We start from the raw sequence: 20260 nt of genomic DNA, 5'->3' as shown, positions 1-20260 counted from the left end.
GTTGAGTTTCCCAACTGCTGAGCAAAGCATTCATGATGATCATCTAAGATTATTCCCCATGTTAAATAGGGCCTAGAATTCCACTTTGGTGTAGTTTGCAAGTTTAGCGTAGTGGTGAAGGCATCAGGCTAGAAATTGGGAGACTGTGAGTTCTAGTCCCGCCTTAGGCACAAAGCCAGCTGCGTGACCTTGGGCCAGTCACTCTCACTCAGCCCTAGGAAGGAGGCAATGGCAAACCACTTCTGAAAAACCTTGCCAAGAAAACTGCAGGGACTTGTCTAGGCAGTCTCCAAAAACTGGACGAGACTGAACGGATTAAAAGGAAGAAAAGAAAGAATTCCAATAGCACAGGAAATCTTGAAATGATTACGGAAATGAAGTTCTAAATATTTGACGTCCCAGAACCCTGCCCAAATAAAAGACTCAAGGAATTGTTATTTTCTATAGTTTTGCAGAAAGTACGAGGTACAAGGGCTGTCTTGAGAGAGCAACTGAGCTGTTTGGCAGAAAGCAACTAAAATTTGGCTCACTTATAAAAGGATGGTTAGCCTGAAGCAATACTGATCACTGCTTCCATTTGCCAGCTAATTTAAAAGCTGCAATAAGCAGTGTTACAGTGTCAGTAGGAAGTAAATCAAGAATAACAGAACAGGTTTGCAACCAATAATACAACCATGTCTTCTCTGCTGTGAGGAGCATCACTGGCATCTGTTGGTTCATGATGAAGACTCTTGTATACCATGCAGAACAACACAGCCCAAGCCCAAAACTACTTATCTGAGGAGATTAAGTGCAACAACTCATTACGGAATTTCAGTTTATAATTTAAAAAGCTAAAACATTCTGTCCCGCTCTGCAAAATTAAGTTTTGTGTTTATAGTATGTTCCACATACAGATCTTCCCATTCTTTCAGAGCATGAAAACCACACTGTTAAAAACTCTCTTCCTATAGCTAGGACTGGTGGGATGGCTTTATTAGCAAACAACTGGTATGTGGAAAGCGTTTGTCCTAAAAGCAGGTTTTGTTCATAATCATCCTGTTAGAGAGCCACAGATATGTTCTTGCAACCAACATGCCAAGAATCTGGCTTTGCTTCCAAATGCACGGCCCTGCATTATGCATCATCCTGCGGATGTCTTAATCATTCCACCTGATCAACGTTGGTCCTTGTCAATGCAGCTGAAGGCAGTCTAAAGAGAAACCATGCAAATGCTCCATATCATAACAGACTTCAGATCTGTTAATAAAGTATCACCCTGATCTACAGACCACTTGTCAGGTTTCACATGAAGCTACTGGAGCTGAACTTGGGGAATCATTCAGTGTGCAGAAATCCTACAGGGTATCACTAGAAAGAAACCATCAAAAATTCTATGTGGCTATGGAACTTCATTGTCTTTCTTCACAAAGAAGTTCACCAAAAAAGCCAGAAAAAAAGCAGGAGTGCAAAAATAGCTAGTGGCCTTAGGAATGTGAATCCTCCTTTGCCCCACCTCATGACTTCCTGCACCTGTATCCAAAAAAGAAAAAATATGAGGGGGGGGGGGAGGCCTGTCTAGAGAAATTTCACCCTTACCCTGTCATTTCAATAAAGTTCCTCAGACTCCAGAATAGATCCAAGAATGCTTTGGCATCAGGAATACTCTAGAAATATTCTGGAATTAGTCCAAAAGTTTAAGATAAGCATTTCCGAGCTTGTTTTTTGTTTGGAATCAACATCTTAGGAATCTAAAATATGCTGGAGTGGAAAGACGCAAAGGCTTCCAGAGACTGAGAATCTGATTCTCCCAGTAGAAAAGGGAATCTGCAATGTTACACCACTGCAAACCCCAATCAGAGGAAAGCTTTATCTTCAAAAGCCTGGATTTTCAAGTTTCTAGGACATGATTCTTTATTCTCTGCTGTAGGTTAACTATTTCTAGAATGAGGTCTAGAATAACTGTAGGGACAACTAGCCCCATCCAGGTTTTACTGTGCTCCCATGTCTACCAGGCACAAAAAATAGAGCCCATAATTTCACTAGCAGCTTCTTTGCCTGGGTCAGCCCAACCAAGTAGATCAGACTGCAGCTGGGACCCACATGGAAGCCAATGCAGCTGAGCAAGGGGAGATGTTACATGGACCTGCCTCAGTGCACTACCAGGTCGCCACATGCCAAGCCAGCAACTTCTGAATGGTCTTCAAGGACAGCCCCATGTAGAGCGAGTTGCAATAATTAAAATAGATTCCCAACTGGTTCATAAAATATTCATCTAAACCCAAGAAAATAACTGCTCTTATATTGGATTGCATTTTACAGGAAATTTTGTAATAATCTACAAGAACAAGATGTGACCAGATGTAACATAATTTGCTTCCCTTCAGAAAAGTTGTAGAAATGTTATCTAAGTCCACCCAGCATAGGAGCAATATTTATCAAATTTTGATTTTCAATTTTTAAAGAGAATTTTAATTTATTCTGGCCACAATCATCATGTAAATTCATCTTCATGTAAATTCAAAATCCTACATTTTGTTCTGGCTCTTAAGGGATATCTTTTTAAAGAAATAAGCTTTGTCATTCATCATTCTACCATAATTGTAAAAGTGAGAGCTTTTTGTGAAAGAGGCAGACAAAGAAAGACACAACAGGGAACAAGTGCAAAATGTTCCAAGCTTGGGGGAAAATACATTATCTTTTGAATTTTTCTCTTGAGCTTAGGAGAACACAGGATGTTTTGCTTTACTCTGCCTTGAGTTCCCCCAGCCTATTGGGATTTTCAAATTTTGAGAATCCTTCCTGACATAAAATAGCAGGCAGAAGACGTTCCATCCCTGTGGCCATTATCTGGAGCGGCGTTGTAGGAAGAAAAGATGGGGATGAAGGGAGCCAGTAAAGTACATGTTCAGAGATTGGGAGACACATTCTGGGAAGGAGGAAAAGATGGCTGCCTGCTGGAGAGCTACGCCTACTGCTGATTTAAATTCTTTGTTGTGAGAAAGTTAATATTGGGAGGTTGCACTGTAACGTAGTGGTTGTGCTTTCTTTTTCAGGTAGCTTGCCACATAGAAATGCTTGCGCTGCGTGTTGCAAATGTATTTCCCCTGAGCGTTGAGGTTGCGGAAAAGATATGTACCTTGTCAGCATGTGCAATAGGTGTGTGTGGTGCTCTGAAGTCAAAGGAAAGGGTTCATGTGGCCCGTTAATAGTAAGTCCTTAGATCAGAGGGAGATGTCTGGTTAACAAGCGGCTGACAGGTATTACATACATGCCCACATACACTCGAAAAGCATATTTTCTCCTTCCAGTCTGAAGTCCTGCACAGGGTTAATGTGTTTTAGGAAAGAAGCCTCCATAACCAGGAAAATGTACTTCTCCTCTCATTATAAATTTGAAACACAAACAAACAAATAAAATTGCCAATGGCCTGTACTGAAGTGAACATGTTTCATCATCTTTCTTAATTCTTCTTTGTTAATTCTGATGGCTGCTTGTGCCAATACAGCCTGTTTAACTCTGCATGTTTTGTGTATTTGATAGACGCACTTCTTCCTAAACATTTTAAGAAATGCTTCTGTTGAGATATTTGGGAGTAAGCAGCTGTTTGAGAGTCTTGAGTTAGTCCCAGCCAGTATCACAAATAGTCAGGGGCCTTTGGAACTGCAATCAAAGATAGTTGGAGGGCATACTCCATATTTAAAGTACTAGCAATGAACTGCTTCTGTTGCAACACCCAACTTCAATTTCTCGTAATGCTATGTAGAAACCAAAGTTCAGGAAAGCTGAAGGGGATGGAAAAAATAGCTCATCTAACCTCAGTGAAGAACACAGCTGACTTCTCACCAAATTTTCCTCTTTCCCCTACAGGGATAAGCTTAGCATGCTGTATTTAAAGAAACGGTAGAGAAAGGTGAACTAAAGAGAAAGGTGCTTATAAAACATATTTATCCTGTTTCAACGGTTCTTTCCATTGTTTAAAGAAATCAAATTCAAGTTGTTTGCATCTTTTTATCTGTCTTCCATTGTGCATTCATATTTTACCTCATTCTCAGTTAAGGAAGCTGAAGGAGATGAACTTTTGCTATAAGGAAGATGGGACGATTCGACTCCTGAAGCCCGATTTCGCTTCTTCAGTGGCTTACATGCATCTGACAGACCTGTCGTTGTAGTAAAATAATTTTGGTTTACAAAGTGAACTTGGAATCCCAATGTCTTTCCTTGAAGTCAGAAGTAAACATCCCCTCACTGGTGTACCAAGAATTTACAATGGTCTTTTAGACTCCCCACAGGACAGAATTACAAAGCAGGTATAGATACAGAACTGTAATAGTTGAGAAATAACGTGCATAACCCATTTGCAATCTAGCATTACGTTGCTATCCCCAACTTTTTCGAAGGAAGTTGGGAGTGGCGCGTACTGACTTGGTCAGTAATTTGGGATTGATGTTTCTGTGTAGATTTGCTAATATTTTTTACAAGGTCAAAGCTTACGTTTTTAAGTACTCATGGGGACTAATACTTCTTATGTTAAACCCCACTACATTTAATTGCATAACTTCCTCTCTTAGCTTAAATACATACTCACTTGGAAATAAGGCCAGTTATGCTCAATGGGCCTCTCTCTCTCTCTCTCGTTACAGAAGAGAATTTCATTTACCAATTCTAAGAACACAACAGGGGTTTCCTGTCCCCTCCTTCTTACTGGTACTCTAAATGTGCTTCTTGAGCAGGGTTTCTCAACCAGGGTTCTGTGGAAACCTAGGGTTCTGTGAGAGGTCACTAGGGGTTCCCTGGGAGATCACAATTTATTTAAAAAATTATTTCAAATTCAGGCGACTTCACATTAAAGAGGCAATTTAATTCTTCATTTTCAGTTTAAGAACTCTGTTAATGCATACATACAGGCCTACCCATGAAACAAATATAATGATTTTGTAACTTCCGGCCTATCTTTGAGCCTGAATGTGCAGGGGTTCCCCGAGGCCTGAAAAATATATCAAGGGATCCTCCAGGGTCAAATGGTTGAGAAAGGCTGTTCTTCAGGGTCAGAACCCCCCCACCCCCAGAGTAACATCTGAAGTTGGTGTAGGAGGCTAGAGCGAGGGAAAAAAGAGGCAGCAATTCAGGACCCCCATCTTAAACAAGTAGAAAGTGTCCTGCTTTTGAAGCTCACAGCATTTGAACAGTGCTGTGGCATATTTCCACAAATTTCACTAGTCACCTTAAACAACTGAACGTAGAATCTTTTTAATTTAAAAAGTTGTACCGAGCTTATTCTAACTACATTACCTGACTGGTTCTTTTGTGAAGAGGTTTCTGTGACTTTAGTAGAGTTTGTTTTTGCTGTTTTGTCACTGCTCCTCTCCCTCTGTTATGAAAAAGAAAAAAAAGGAAAAAGGAAAAGAAAAGAAAAAAAATGAAATAAAAAAAATAAAAGCCTTCCTAATTTAAATAAACACGGAAAATATTTCAGGACTTGTCTTTGGTACCTTTGTTTATTTTGGGGTTAAAACAACAGCAGATACGACAGAGGTACTGTATGTCTGAAAAAGTGAAGCTGGGTGGGAGAGGAATCCCCTGGTAGAAAATAATCATCTCGTTGATACAGACTCTGTAAGTAAAAATACTATCTACTAAAACAGTAATTTAAATTTAAAATAATGTGTCTAACGTTAGGATCTGTAAGACTTCTGTGATATGAGTAATTAGAACTTTCGTTCAAAATTCCCACTGGCACACCAAATGTTATTTCTAAACATGACGTTTAGTTAGTTGATCTGGTGTAAGTTTGGAAAAATACTAAGTGAACAAGTAGTTTTACTTGAAGGTTAAAAACAAATTTAACAGCAGCACTTCCAATTCAGAAAGGACTTACTATTTGTAAGTACAGGGGTAGTGTTGCTATCAAAGGTTCCTGTAAGGAGGGCTGAAAGTTATGTGCGAAGTTTTTTTACCCAATCACTTCATATATGCATATGGACAGGTAGCTTACCTGTAAAAGTAGTTCATCAAGTCGTCATCTGTACAGAACAAGCTAAATTTGTGATCTTTAGCAGGAAGAAGCCCCAGTAGCTAATCTAGTGTTCGTGTCTAAGGGCATCCTGCCAAATTATCTCATTTCTGTTGCCTCATTAAAGGGTATAAAGAAATAGGTCTCCAGGAGAATGTTGGGTACAAAAGTACAAAAAAGGAAAAAAGACCCACTGCCACTTCAAAAGTGCTATCATTTCTTTCCCTAAAACCCATCTGAGACTGCTGGGCCAGGTTCAATGGCTGCTTTACAGTGGATTCCACTGAAAAGACCTGAGTTTCAAGGAGAAGGGTTGATAGGCCCATCTGTACAGCAGTAAAGTAATCCCTGCCATGCACAAGCAATAGCCTAAGATGATGTCAGACCAACAACCTTTGAATATTACAAAAGGGAACAAATGAAAAATAAACATGATACATCCAGACACAGTGAGGAAAAAGTGAGGATTGTTAGGACATCATGAATACAAAAGACAGAGAGCACCTTAGGCAGAAAAGCAACATCTGGATGAAAGTTCACTTTATCCTGTGAAAATTAGGATTCATATTTTTTTCAGTATATCACATCAGATTTGATAGGTGTATCTTCTCACTTACTACTTAGAAGAGGAAAAGGTGTACTGCTTCTTATAAGAGTAGAATGGCTGGTCCTTCAGAAACAATTTGGTGGAAATTATCAAACGAAGTTAATTGCATGTCTTGATGGATGATACACCCAGTACAGTAATAAGTGGCAAATATGTACTGAGTGTCTTTGAAATGAGTTAGGCAATCGCCAAAGGTTACTTGTTCGGAATTAACATTGGCTCTGGAGTTAAACAGAAAACTGCTAAGGCTGGTCAATGGCAGCATTTTTGAATTCTTCATCTTGGCACGGCAAGACCCTTTCAATCAATACTGCCAGTAAGTATAATTGAGCAGTCTGCCACATTTAATAACATTAGTTTGTTTTTCTGAAATTGGGGATGTTATTTTTTTCATTTAAAAATTAATATAGAGATCTAATAATTGAAAATTAAAAGGGCGAGGGCACTTTTCCCATGCCCTACAGGGTTTAGTTTGAAGCTGTAAATCAACGGGACCAGAATGGAATTTGTAAGATTCCTTTACAAGGATACAGTTTAGTGAAGTGCTATGGCCTCGATGGATCCTGTAGGTACAGTCCTGATGTTTGGATGCTGGTAAGGTCTTGCCAAGATTTTTTTTTGCATTGTCACAGCAGGTGGCAGAACCTAGCCAAACTTGATTCATCCCAGAGAAGCTAAGTAGGGTCATATCTGGTTAACATTTAGATGGGAGATCATTGGGAAATTCCAGGGCAGTAGGCTAGACTGGAAACTCGAAAAAAGATACAGGAAGGTGGCAATGACAAACAACGTCTATACTACTGCCAAGAAAAATAACATTATCTGTTTAATTACCAGGGCTGAGATTCACGTAACAAGGCCTTTATCCTATTTGAAAGTGGCATCAAATAAGGCAAAGAGTATGGGAATTAAGGCTGGAACAGAAGAATCTGCACTAACCAAGTCAAATATTGGCTCAGTTGCAGATAAAAAAAAAATTTTTTTTTTGCTTCCAACCCCAAAGTTTCTGACATTTAAAAGTATTTGTTTGGAATAATAATGGCTATTTTCAGAAGGGAAACACTTCATGTAATCCACTATGATCAGGCTCAGCGATGCTGCAGATGATGTCAAAACAGACAGAATTGAGTTCAATTCATAATAATATATAAAGGTAGGTAGGTAGATTTAATAAATAAATAAAGCTCTGGTTTTGAGGAATATGTTCTGTTAAGGGGCCAAGCAGAATATACAAAATACGTTTACGTTTTTGGTACAGAGGGAGGAAAATACTGGATCTGACACTCCCTTCACTTAAGTATTAAGAGCTCCAACAGCAACCACAAGAGGAACCCAGTTTTTAATACTGGTCCCAACAAGAGATATGCCTACAGTGTGTCTGCCTTGATTATCCCTACCATAATAATGGACCCAACACACAGTAATAGTCATGGAGTCATCACACAGGAGGCGAAGATGGATGGGAACCCATTCTCCAAATTAAATAAGGGGAGACCTTTATCTCCTTCCTATTTGAATTATTCATAGAAATAATGTCTTGACTAAGCCCTAGCTATAGTGAATTACTGTGTGACTAAATAATTCATGTGCAAATATGCTTATAGGTTTGTAGACCTATTTGAAATTAAAAGGCAGTCAAAGAAATCATTTTGCAAATTTTGGGCCCACTAAAGAAGAGCAAGAACATGCATGCAAACGTAAAAAAAGGTCAAATCTCTTTCTCATGAACAACAGCTTTGAGAAATTTAGTCATAGAGATCAGAGCTGAAAGTTGTAGCCATAAAGATGTTGCTCAACTGCACTCACAACAGCCACAATGCCTCTGAGAACTCAGCAGGAACTGCAAGACCAGTGTTAAGAACCCATGTTTAATATGTGCTGGCATCTCTGAATGATCCAAGGGATGAAAAAGTCGAAGTCCAGGAACATACTGAGAAGTATACCCATGTTCAAGCAGACACAAGAACCCCTCACTTTCAGAATTCTGTCTGAACACATGGGGCTTTAGCTTTCCATGGATTAAGATGAATACATGAATGGAAGCTACAATCTACTCAGAAATTCATCAAAATTGATAACCAAATAGTAATGCCAATACAGTATGCTAAAACTATTTTATAGTAGCTGAAATAAAGAATCAGCTTTAAGACCTAATGTTCATATTTCTTTTAATTACAGTTGACATAACTTGCTTGTGTATTTTTATGATAAAGGTATAAAAAAGGAAAAACATTCTTAAATGCTATTAATGTTGCATGTGAGCTCACTAACATTACAAAATAGGCATTAAAATAAGGTTATCTACACAGCATAACTCTACTTGGATCTTTCACGTTTCTGGAAGCACACATGAATTGTTGCTTCTGCGCCTGTTAATCAGTTTTGCCCCTAAATATGTGGAGTGTTAAATGCAAATATACAACTAGTTCACAGCTGAAAAAAAGATATGACTGGCATCTCAAAAGCACAGATGAAAGGGCATTTTATACTCTTTTCCAGATGAAAGACATCAGATTCCTAGATGGAGACCATCATCTAGAGAAGATAATCTTCTCAGCTTTTCACCAGTACCTCTCCTATCGTTACGAAAGGAAAATTCAGAAAACAGACTCATACGTATAAGACATGAAATAGAAGATGCTTTCATGTGCTTTGTACATTTCTGTGTTTTAAGATGGACACTCTGGTTAACGACTCAAAATTAATTCATAGGCTCCAGCGAAGCAGAAAGTTATGGACATTTTGATAAAACAAAGCCGAATAATCACATTTGTTGCCACTAAATTACACCCAAATAAGTCAACAACATAGTTACCTTCTGATAATTCTTTTTATCCATTCTGAGCCTTTTTCTAGATGCTTCCTGAACTTCAAAATCTTCTGTGGGTTTCTTTGTCCTCTTTACAGGTTTCCTTTTATTTCCATGCAAGTTACCTTGGAGTGGGGATGGGGAAACTCACATGAAAAAAGTCTAAAGCTCATTTAGAAATTATCCTGAACCAATGTAGTTATATTACTGTTCTAATACAGTTTGATAATGTTTATTAACTCTAAGTATCTCGTGAATCACAACTTCTCTTGTTAAAACTAGCTTTACAGCACAAACCTATCATAGCTCATCTTATATACAAAAAACTACACCTATCTGCATGTTAACATTAATTTGTTTCAATTTACTAATGAATCTACAATCAGAAGTTTTGCTTTGAAGTAACTCCTTTTAAGAAGAACCCTTATGTTATATAAGACAATTATCCTATTCTCCATGATCGCTACGTGATAGACCATTACCCCATTACGCTCATGGTTTGGAAAACACATAGCAATACATGTATCATGTGAATTTCTTTCATACAAAGACCAAGAAAAAAGATTTTAGACAAAGGCCGAGAAAAAAAGAGTTTTAAGTACCTTGCATATTTATATCTGAAACCAGCGGGTCTGGGTGGAACCCATTTAAAATAATAAAGTTCCACATTACAAGCTCTAAGACACAAGATCAACAACCCAATTAAACAACCTATTTCAGTAATTCTCCTATGATACATAAAGATTTTACTTCCCCCACTCCCACACAAAAGCTAACTTCTTAACAGTCTGAATCTATTCAACTATAACAAAACTTTCTATTTACTGTTTATTATTCCTGAACTATACTTTTTGACCTGGAACCAAATTGCCATGCTTAATATGGAGCCACAGAACATCATTCAAGTGCTTCGAAAATCAAGACTCTTCTTTTGGTAATTAAATTTTCAAGCCTCAAGATAGATCTTACTATTCTATAACATGTTTCTTTTAAAAATTTGTGGATAACTGTTAGTTTCCACATACTAATAATGAAGTTTAAATTTACAGTGAATAGCTATTACGTATGCCAAGGTCTTCTGGATATTGACATAAACTATACTGGCACGCAATCATGGTCTTTCACAGATTCCTAAATGTGCCCAAGTCGGAAAGTCATCTTATATAGATGGTATCCAAACTGAAGAAGCAATTCATTTTAATTGGATTGTAAGAAGAGACTACCATAAAGCTGAACAGAATTTTGTACTACAGCACTCAAGTATTTAATTCAAGATCCATAAAAATGCTAAAACTGAAGGAGCACAACATCTGAGAAGAAGTATTATTGAGCAGTTACATGAAAGGCACACTTAAGGGTTACTTAGTTTAAAAAAAATTAGTATTACACAGCACAAATTTAAATTACTTCTGGATCTTGATCTTCTTTTACGTGATCCTTGATACACTTTACGTTTGGCCTTGCCCACACTCCTCTGTGATGAACCTTGAGGGACACAGAATGTTGTGTAGTGTTGTTTGTTTTTAAAACTGACACCCAAATATGTTATACATTGAGACAAAGCATTTAACTTTCCCACAAATTGTCCCACAAGATGTCACTTCACACACAGATAACAAAACTGACTATAATTTTAATACATTTTGTCCAAAATTGAGAAAACTTTCCAACACACTCTCATTCTTCTCATTGTCCAAAGCAGCAACCTGATATCTTAACGTTTCTGTAATAATCCAACAACGTTATACAGACTACATTATTATTACTGAGAAATAAAAATATGGCTTTAGCTTTTTTTTCTTTTTTTGGCCTTTAGGCTTATTAACTATTCCAAAACTATAACTACCAGTACATTAAGCTAAATGCTTTGTAAAGATGGAGATCTGGCCAAATTCCTGCAGATTCTAATAATATTCTCCATCACCAGCTATACTCATGTCTGTCTTGGAAACGGAAGTGTTGGATGTTTTTGTGTATCAACAGTCTTAATTATTGTAAACAAAGGGACACAGATTACAACCTCCACTTCAACTTTAAGAACAAGAATTACATTTAAAGCGAATGTTTAAATTCTATATTTCTTTCAATTTCCATAATTCCCACTTTGTTGACAGCGATACATGCGGCAGCTGCTTAGAGACAGGAAGGGAATGAGAAACCAGCGTTTCTACAATAGATTTACACAGAGCAACTTTGCAGAACAATGACCAAGAAATGTAGACATTATTGACTTTTCTTGTTTTAGGGGGGAAAAAAAAAAGACTGCATTCACTGCCATCAGCACAACATCCCAAAATTAGAAACAGAGGACAGTAAAGGCTGCTCCTCCCTACAAGTTTTGAACTGTGTGCTTAATTAAACATGACTACATATATTATACTTAGTTAGAGTATACTAGCACAGTTTTACGTTTACCAGTGTCTTCTTCACATTTGGGAGAGGTCAGTATGGCAAATTTTGTGTTATAGCGTGCTTTCTGTTTTTCACTAAGCATGTTCCACTGTGACTCCAGCAGTTCTTCAATTTCATCACTTGAGGCATCTGGATGTTCAGCAATCACCTGAACAAACAAACATGAATGCATCTAATTAGCTAAGACAAATGGTCTACTTTTAAAGTTTTTTCCAAGTTTTTTTTTAAAAAATCTTTGATTCTCCTATAGGACCAAGATCTTCTGCACACCTTATGTACTGCATCTCTGTTATCCTTAACAGAATGGATTACTCCTGACAAAAAATGAAATATTCAGCTGAAAAACAATGGCAATGGGTTGATTCCAGATGTGTAAAAACAATGTCATGAACAACACCTGCAATTGGCAGATAACCACACACGGTGCACCTAAAAGCACCATCATGCTGCAGCGAATTCTGCAGAACCAGACAAGCGCAAATGGAAAGAACTACGTGGAGACCAGAGATGAATGGCTTCTAAAACCATGCAAACCTAAGGGAGAAGGCATTCTTCACTGAGCCCAGGTTATTCTTCACAGCAACTATTTGCTGCTCCCACTTGACAAATAACTCAGACTACACTGGATGATTTTTCTGTCTTGCAGCTTCCACTGAGAAAAAGGTTCAATGAAGAACGGAGCCACATTACATCTTAGATGACAGGCATCTGGCAAGATAAATACTCTTCTCAGTAAGAATGTTAGTTTTCTTTCTTTCTGTCTGGCTATTGTAACTATGTTCCATCTGTAAGGCACATTTTCTTTTTCTTTTGTATATTTGATCTACAACTGTGAATTGAATAAACAAATAGGGATGGGCTGTCAGTTGTTTAAGTAATCAATTTCTACTCAAGGCATTCTGACTTCTGCAAAGAGTTGAGTATACGTATATGTACTTTTTGCAAAAAGTTGAGTATAACTATTAAAGATGCTTTAGCACTCAATAATTGTCTTTAGTTTTAAGAAGAGGGAATGTGCATGCTTATAAGCCATGATTCAGAAGACCTAGTAGGTATTTATTCTTTATTTGCTAGACTTTTCAGTATCTCTCTTAAATTACAAAATCTTTCTGCAAGGAGAGTATCACTGATAATTAATGTCCCCTTTATCCTTGAGCAGATGGGTGAATCACAGAGGTAGTGTTTAGACTCCATCAGCTGAATGTGAAATTTAGTTCTCAATAAATAAAAATCCTTATTTTTCATTTGACAGCAATGCAATATGAGATGCACATGGTAGAACTGTTCTAGAATGTGAAAAGTGAGAAAAATGTCATGATGGCTAAAGAAGCATAGGGTTCAGAAGAACATTTAACTGATTATAATATCATTTCATGTTCAATGGTTTTAATCTACTGTACCATAAAAAAGCAAAGGAGTCTATATGGGGAGAAAAATCTGTTATCAGTGGTAGGCAGCCTGAAGCCCTCCAACTGGGCTGTCATCCTGGTCACTGGAAAGAGTTCATAAGAACAGTAGCCTCAAAGGACCCTTCTCAGCACGCTTCATTAGATTGCCTACCTATGGTCTGCATAGGTACATCAAATAAGCCGTTATTAGATTTCCTAACTATTTTGGTGAAAGTTACATTTCACTTAGAAGAATTCCTACAACTTCTGGAGACCTAAATATGATAATCCATACATTTAATATCAGGGATGTACTTACTAATATTTTCACAAAGAATTTTATGGATGGATTTCTGCATTGGAGAATTATGCTTCCTTAATCCTTACACTAAGAACTGCACTTTTTGTTCGACTCAAAAACTGCATGTTCCAATATATATATATTTTCTTCATATCACATTCCCATGCTCTTCTCAAAGAGGAAAAAGAGAAGAGAAGAGAACTTGTGAAGGGAATTATTTATAATAATTAAAACAGAAAAAAACAAACAGAAACAATGATCTCTGCTTACTTTAGGATATCTTAAAGATATGAGAAGATCATTTATTAATACCAAGAAATTTACATATAAGGAAAAAGGCAAGGAAAACTATAGGAAAGTAGGAATAAATCTGATCGTTCTCCAGTCAGATATATGTAATAGCAGTTATGGAAAAAAAACTGATTTTGTTCATACACACACACAAATCCTTGGCCTATCGAAAAAGAAGAAATTTTGAAATAGGTGCTAAAATGACCTTTGGTAATTAGTAAAGGTATAAAATTGAGATGCATTGATTGAATGGATTTCAGTTCAGAGGACTTCAGGTGGACTAGACATATTTTTCATTCAGACTTCACTTCTATTTGATGGGAAAATGCGTATTAAATTGTGGGGCTATTAAATCAAGGTGTTACTGTGTGTGAAGCCATTTATGTCAATTAAGTAACTGTGGAAATGACAATTGATGCAAATTATGTTAATGTAGATTTAATGGACTTTTGGATTTCAGGGGCATGCCCTTCTCTCACAGGGACCATTAAACTGAGTCTAATACATCAAGATCAAGCTATGTAAAATTCTCAAACGTATATTTTCATTATATAACACTAAACAACTACTCAACATGGAATAAATCTGCATTCTCTTATCTTGCCTCCAGCTTTTTTTTGCTCCTTCAACCCTCTGTCACTGGGTTTAGTTTCTACACCCACTATTATCCTGAATCTTCTTGTCTGGATCTGATTCCAGCAACTCCATGCTACTTTTAAACAGTAGTGCCACAAATACTACTAAGATGGAACTATTACCTCTCATGATCTGGATGCAATGCTTCTGTCAATGCAGGTCAAGACTGCACTGGCCATTTTAGCGGCTGCATCGTACTGCTTGCTCATGTTAGGAAGGTAGTCTATTAGTACTCCTAGATCCTTTTCACACGCACTGCCAAATCAAGTCTCCCCAATCTATGTATCTGACTTTTTCCTACCCAGACCGTACAGGTCCTGCTACTTGTCCAAGATGAACATCAGCCTAATGGATTTGTTGTTTTTGTTGCTCAAACCAACTGAGGTAAGTTTGAATTGGGTTTAGCCAATCCCCTAGCTTGGGGTCTTCTGCAAATCTGTTAAGCATCCCATTCCATCCTCTCGGTCAATGCTGTATGGTACTAGGCCATGGATAATGCCTGGGGGATTTTAACTCTTTCCAGGTCAATGCTGAAAAATTTATGACCATCCTTTGGATATGGCTGTTTAATCAGTTCCAAATCTAGCGGGTCACAGAACCTTCTATTCCACATTTAACCATCTTGTCCACAAAGGTAACTTAAGTGACCTTATTAAAAGCTTTACTGAGATCAAGGACTAATACGTCCACACCATCCCTTTGGTCTGTCAAACAAGTCATTTCATCATACAAGGACACCACTTGGACTTAACAAATCCGTGCTAGCTCCCGATGATAACAGCATTCTTTTTTGGAAAATCTGCTCTAGTACAGGTATCCAATGCATTAACTGGTCTGCAGTCTCCCAGTTCACTCCTCTTCATACTGCTGGGATCATGTTTGCTCAATCACAGAAAGACAGGGGAAAGTTAGGAGCCCAAGACTCCTAATGCTAACCTGAAACGTATCAATCAGGAGTAATCTTGCTGATATTTTTTTAATGAGCATACAAACCTGGCCTGAAAAATCTTTGGGCTTTACTTCTAGTCTAAGAGATTTGTTAATTTAGTAAAACGCTAGAGTTGGAAATTAACGGTGCTCTTCCTCCATCCTAGCAGTCCACGCAACTGAGCGTATAATTAAGAACCCTCTTATTTCCCAATTTCCAAGCAACACAGAAACTGATTAAACTGTTGTCCTTACCTTGGCCCTTATTCCATAGGTGAGTGTAGAACAAGGTTGAATCTCTTGGGGGCTACACAGGTTGGTAGGACTCATGAGTGGAGCCAGCACAGAGGGGAGGGGATAGATTTGCAAGGGAGGAGACAGGGTCTGACTATATTCTTTCTAAGAAATAATGGTCCAGGCCAGCAGAAAAACAGTAACCTGGTCATGTGGAAGAGCTTTATTTTCTAGGTGTTCTGTGAGTCATAGAAAGTGCAACCAATAGTTGAAGTTAGCTGGCAGAGTTCACTGATTGACTATATAGGCTTTTAAGATCTCCCTCCCCCTCCCTAAGCACCATTCCCCAATGCGAGTGCCATTCAGGCTGAAATTCTTGTCAAATATTTGAGTTGTTCTGTTTTAAAAATAATCAGTGTGTCTAACCATAAGCACCACAAATGTTTTTATATATCCTTATCACCAGCAGCTTTCCATTGTTAACACATTTATCACTGTTAACCCTGTTTCCTACAAGGGTAAACACAGGGAAAAATTCAAGCAGATATCTTAACTATTTTTTTCTTCAAAGGAACTTCCATTAAATGAGTTATGGCTTCAACACAAGCACAAGGATCAACGTATGATTTGTTCTGCTGGTGAAAAACAATCAACTACCCTGGATCATGGAAATGGAGTCCGAAAGATAGATTTATCTTTAAGACCATTTGTAGACTAGCAGGCAAAGTAAGGATGAGTTCTGAATCTGATTACATTCCAATTGCTATTGTTTTCCAATTTCAACAGTTTCCCACAAGTTGAATTGAGACCTGATCATCCTTCCATTTGAGCAAGCCCATGCACATACGAACGCGGATCTTCCAAAAACCGAAATATTTGAAGGGTGGTATTGAGAAGCAAATGGAGCACTGGAATAATTCTCGCTAGAGCTACTGCAAGGTATTCTCTCAATTTAAACAAACTCACAAATTTACTACCTCAAGAATATTGAGTAAGCCCTATGAATTATGACGGAGCTTCTCGGAACACGGATGAATGAGTGTAAGTGCATGAAAGGAGAACAAACGGGTCTCATGCCTTAAGAATCTAAGGGACACCTTCAGACACCTGAAAATGGAATGTGTAGCAAAGAATTAAATGTTATGATACAAATTCTGAAGGCACAAACCTCATCTCTGTGCTTCTGACAAAAAACCAAGAACTGAGAAACTCCATCTCCCTTTCGGTTTCGTGGGGCGTACGGAACTGCCTTCTTCCTGCTGAAAGGAGACCCTGTGCCTCCTCTGATTTCTCTCTCTTCAAGGTTTTTTTCAGAAGTGATACTCTGAACAGGTTCGATGAATTCTTCCGACTCATTTGTGGAAAGCAACTTCATTCTTCTCCCCCTTTTGGCTGGAATATAATATTCTCTGCTTGATTTCAAAGTCTGAGAAAGGTCTTCATCAGAATAAATCTTATCCATCTCTTCCAAAGACTTAACAACGAGTCCGGCTTCTTTTGCCACTTGCGGATTGAGCAGTGGTCTGCCCCTAACATAAATGAATGTATACTTAGCTTTCCTTTCTTCCACTGTCAAGGACAAGGCATCTTTTGACTGCTTGACACCCATTTCCCACTGGGGACGTAGTTTTCCTGAAACAGGTTTTAGCATCTGTAGGGAAAACATCAAGAAGAGGTAATTGAGACTAACAAAAGAAAAGCCCAATTTAGTGAACTTTGAAAAATATCATTTTCTCTATTCATACCAATGCATAACAAAATGCTATTAGCAACAAATTGTCCACTAGGAGTGGAACAAAAACATGTCTATTTGTTTTTAAAAAACAGTGGTGGCTGCTGGGCATGGTGGATGCTGTATCACTAAAAGGTTTTCCCGCACTTCTTTGAATACACAAGCAGATAAAATAGCAGCTATGTTGACATACAATTTTTACCTTTATTTTCTCTGCTTTGGTAATGGAATGCTTTGCACTTTCTTGGCATAACTGCTCAAATTGTTCTTCTCCTTTGAATGGTACAAGACTCTTTTCAAACACCCAAGCTCGTTCTGGGGCATCACCAAAGAACTGTACATGATATTGGCGAAAACTCTTCTTCTGTCCTGAAAATATAGAAAGCATATTTAACTAATTTAGAGTTTTATCCTAACAGAATCGTATGTAAAGATTAAAGAACGTTTGACTGTCAGATGTTGTATTTTCCCAATATTTCCCAATACCAGCCTGGCATCTTACGTATCTGTGGATTGCTGTATTCTTAGCAATAGCCAGGATGGATGTGGCATTCTGAGAGCTGAAATGCAACCATTTGGAGAAAGCCAGGCTGAGAAAGGTAGTGAATGGGTCCACATACTATGCTATCCTATACAATTGTTTGATAAGCATTGGCTTACTGAGCTGCATGAAGCTAGCCATTCTGGCGGTAAATTAGACTTTGGCTTAACACAACGTATGGATTCAGCAAAACTGCAGCTTGTTTAACAAGCCAATAAAGCAAACTATAGTTTAGCATGAAGTATGAATCCAACCTGTGTCATCCATTTTGAATGTATAGGCTTATTAATGTAAAGGAAAACCAAACCAAAACCATTTTGAAACAGGTTTTATAATTAACCAACACATGAACTGTTCCACATCCAAGTTTGCATCATTCCAGACAGTACAGAAGTAATGAATTCTCATACCTACGCCATTATTCCAAAAAGTGATATGCCATTTAGGTATTTAGGAATGATCTTACAAAGGTCATAAATAGTTTTCCTTTATTCAAAAAGCTACCTGGTTTTGAAGAGCGCTGAGCAGTGATGGGCTAAAGTTAACACTTAACACACAAAACAAAGACCGTATGGATATGCCATAAAGAAATCACACCCCGAACAGTGGGACAACCAGTGTAGTGGAAGAAGCTTACATGTATTTTAGACATGTTTAGTGTGCTTACAAAAGCTTGCATTCTTTCCATTTTTTCTGTATAGTTAAAACTAATACAAACAGTTCAGATAAAGGGTATTTGTTTACTTTTTGCTTTTATATTTTATTTTCTATGTAACTGTCTGAAGACAATAGTGCTATAAGCAAAAATGCCCCATCCCTCCCGCTCCTTAAAAGAACATACCATTTAGTTTTGTGAAGTTATGAAGAAGAGGGTCAGTTGAGATCATACAGGGCCACCATGGATAGCCAGATACTTTGGACCAGACCACGTCTCCCACATTGTACTTCAGTGTATGAACTTTGTCATCTTTTCCAGTAAGCAAAGAAGAATCTTCTTTAGCAGGAATCTTTAGGAAGGGGGGGAAAGCAAATATACCCAAATTCTAGCAATAAGAATACTTTTACAGTTGAACAAACATGAAAACACTTTACAATCACACCATTACTTATTAAGATCAGTACTACTGATTTGGTCCATTTCAATCATAATTTCCAACCTGGATGTATTATAGACAGCATTTTCAGGAGTCTGAAGGTAGTTTGGGCTGTTAGGAAAAACAGGTTACAAAGGCAACCGTGATACTGTTTCTAATGCTATGTAAAATTCTCTGATCTTCAATGAATGATAAAACTTATTGTTTGGGAATGAAAAGGCAACATATATCTTAAAGAAGAGAACTTCTTTACTCAGCTTCTGTAGGAATTATAGGTTTTGGGACAGAAATATGGAAATCCATACTTCTCTTCAGATTGGAACTCCCCAGGTGGGTTGTGACTTTAAATTAGCAAATTCCTAAACTAAATAGAATCCTTGTCATTGCAGTTCTGCCACGTTTTTCAAGATCTTACACATACACATCTAAAGCCTCTTGGAGATGACTATATTTAGGAGGGTTTAGTGGCTGCAGTAATTTTGAGAATGGCACCTGTAAACTCAAATGTGCTTGGGGGAAGCTAGGAGTAATCCATCATGGGGTAAAGGACGGGTAGGGCTCCAGTGGCTGTGATGAAATTGGACCATGTCTTGTTGCCAAGGAATGTATGGACAAGGTTGTAACAAGCCTGAGTAAGCAGGAAGTTACTGAAGATGATCCTCCTGTTACTGGTTTAAGGCTTCTTCCAAATGGAGGTGCACAGTGTACTTTTTAAAATTCACCTTCCTTGTAAAGCTTAAAAATCAAAGCTACTTAGTTGTTTTCATACAAGAAACTGAACAAGCGACAGCACAGCAACACTATCCGAAATGCACATGCCCATTGATACTTTTAACATGAAAAAGTACAAGACACACTTATTAAATCTAACTTTCCTGTAACAAAGATTCTAAGATCAGTAGTGAATTTACAGTTGTAATCCAAATTATTCAACCCCCATTGCAAATCAGGTTGATTGTCAAAATGTACAGACTTTCAGCTGTTTGCAATGAACAAATCAAACAAAAGTAATTGAAACAGCTCAACACAACAAATGCTTCAAGTGGTGTCCCTAAAGTCAACTGAAAATGCAACTTATCATGACTTCTCCAGTCTCAAAATTATTCAACCCCTTCATGTAATGCATCTTCAGGACTTAGTAGAGCACCCTTTTGCTGTTATGACCTGCTGCAAATGAGATGCATAGCCAGACACCAGCTTCTGGCAGCGCACCTGAGGAATCTTGGCCCATTCCTCATGAGCAATGGCCTCCAGTTGAGTAATATTCTTGGGTTTGCGTGCTGCAACCGCCTTCTT

General features: G+C 37.9%; 1 protein-coding gene across 1 annotated transcript in view; it reads right to left on the bottom strand.

Annotated features, from left to right (window-relative positions):
• The window catches only part of NSD2 (nuclear receptor binding SET domain protein 2), an 89353-nt gene that overhangs the window by 33828 nt on the left and 35265 nt on the right, over window positions 1–20260 (bottom strand). Inside the window, exons 3-10 of the mRNA XM_063304606.1 lie at window positions 18712–18877; window positions 17532–17698; window positions 16766–17248; window positions 11824–11968; window positions 10816–10893; window positions 9415–9533; window positions 5272–5350; window positions 4024–4139 (exon numbers count right to left, since the gene is read on the bottom strand). Of these exons, the coding sequence (XP_063160676.1) occupies window positions 4024–4139; window positions 5272–5350; window positions 9415–9533; window positions 10816–10893; window positions 11824–11968; window positions 16766–17248; window positions 17532–17698; window positions 18712–18877 (1353 nt within the window). The remainder of the gene's footprint in view (window positions 1–4023; window positions 4140–5271; window positions 5351–9414; window positions 9534–10815; window positions 10894–11823; window positions 11969–16765; window positions 17249–17531; window positions 17699–18711; window positions 18878–20260) is intronic.

The sequence above is a fragment of the Candoia aspera genome, chromosome 5 (genome assembly GCF_035149785.1).
Source record: "Candoia aspera isolate rCanAsp1 chromosome 5, rCanAsp1.hap2, whole genome shotgun sequence".
In the NCBI taxonomy this organism is placed as follows: Eukaryota; Metazoa; Chordata; class Lepidosauria; order Squamata; family Boidae; genus Candoia; species Candoia aspera.
The sequence above is the reverse complement of the archived record's forward strand: the minus strand, read 5'-3'. Positions and strand labels throughout refer to the sequence as shown.